The 1202-nt window shown below is 50.6% G+C and overlaps 1 protein-coding gene across 1 annotated transcript in view; it reads left to right on the top strand.

The window, feature by feature from the left end:
* LOC119587446 (facilitated trehalose transporter Tret1-like) overlaps positions 1-1202 on the top strand; it is a 2234-nt gene extending 1032 nt beyond the window's left edge. The window contains exon 3 of the mRNA XM_037936174.1: positions 46-1202. Within this exon, the coding sequence (XP_037792102.1) occupies positions 46-1167 (1122 nt within the window). The 3' untranslated portion in view covers positions 1168-1202. The remainder of the gene's footprint in view (positions 1-45) is intronic.

Below are 1202 nucleotides of genomic sequence, written 5' to 3'. Positions count from 1 at the left end.
CTATTGTATAGACACTGTCATTTAAACACCTAAATTTCCTTCCAGGGCCTGGTGGTGGCGCTGATGTACCCAGCGGTCCACATCTACCCGTGTGAGATCGCCGACCCGCGGCGCCGAGGGACGCTGGGCAGCCTTATCCAGGTGTGGGCATCGTTGGGGTATTTGCTGTGCTATGTCCTAGGCCGCTACTTGTCTTGGAGTTTTCTAGCGGTTGTGCTGCCGATGGTGACTCTTCTCCCGGGCTTCTTGGGCCTGGCCTTGGCTCATGAGTCGCCTCTGTGGTTAGCGAGGCAAGGGAAGACCGCAGCGGCGATAGAAGTGTTACAGTGCCTTCGAGTGTCCGCAGAAGAAGTATCAAGTGTCATCTGCGCAGCCAGGCAGACCAAGAAGGACAGGACGCAGTGGCAAGCCGTATTCCAGAGTCCCCAGAAGAAAGTTTACTTCGTTTCCATTATCGTTTCCGTAATGGTATTTGTAATGGCTCAATTCACGGGCCAGATTGTTATTTCTGCCAATGCTGTTCGTATATTCCGATCGGCAGAAGTCGGACTAAGTCCCTCATTAAGTTCTATTTTAGTCGGGACAACTCGGCTAACTTTCTGCGGCCTGGGGTCCCTCTTGCTGTATCGCGTGCCTCGGAGAACTCTCCTCGTTGTAGGAAACGTGATGGCTGGAGTTGCCCTGATAGCAATTGCAACCTTCTTCTTCATGCGCAGCAGAGAGTACGACACATCTAGACTGAACTGGCTTCCATTAGGAAGTCTGATGCTATATATGGTCGCATTCTCCACTGGCATTGGGCCGGCGAGCTCTCTGCTGCACGTGGAGGTGCTTCCGGGCCCCGTCAGATCGGCTGGCAGCAGCGTGGCGGCCACCTGCTTCTTTGCCTCGATATTCCTGGTTACTAAAACTTTTGATGACGTCGAGGCTGCATTCGGCTTGCACAGTGTCTTCTATGCATATGCACTTGGCTGCGTTGTGTTTTGTATTTTTGTTATATCTTGGGTACCCGAAACAAAGGACCGCTCACTTGGGGAAATAGAAAATTTCTGGAAGCTGAAATATGAAGATTTTCAGACAAAGGCTACTGAAGCATCAGATCAAGTATTGCTGCCCAAAATGCAAGCATCTCCGGACGATGGTTCTCTGAAAGAGAATCCTGTTTAACTACCCTTTTAACTGGAATAATGGAAAAATTACCA

This window comes from Penaeus monodon, chromosome 22 (assembly GCF_015228065.2).
Source record: "Penaeus monodon isolate SGIC_2016 chromosome 22, NSTDA_Pmon_1, whole genome shotgun sequence".
Classification (NCBI taxonomy): domain Eukaryota; kingdom Metazoa; phylum Arthropoda; class Malacostraca; order Decapoda; family Penaeidae; genus Penaeus; species Penaeus monodon.
This window is presented reverse-complemented; position numbering and strand designations above follow the sequence as displayed.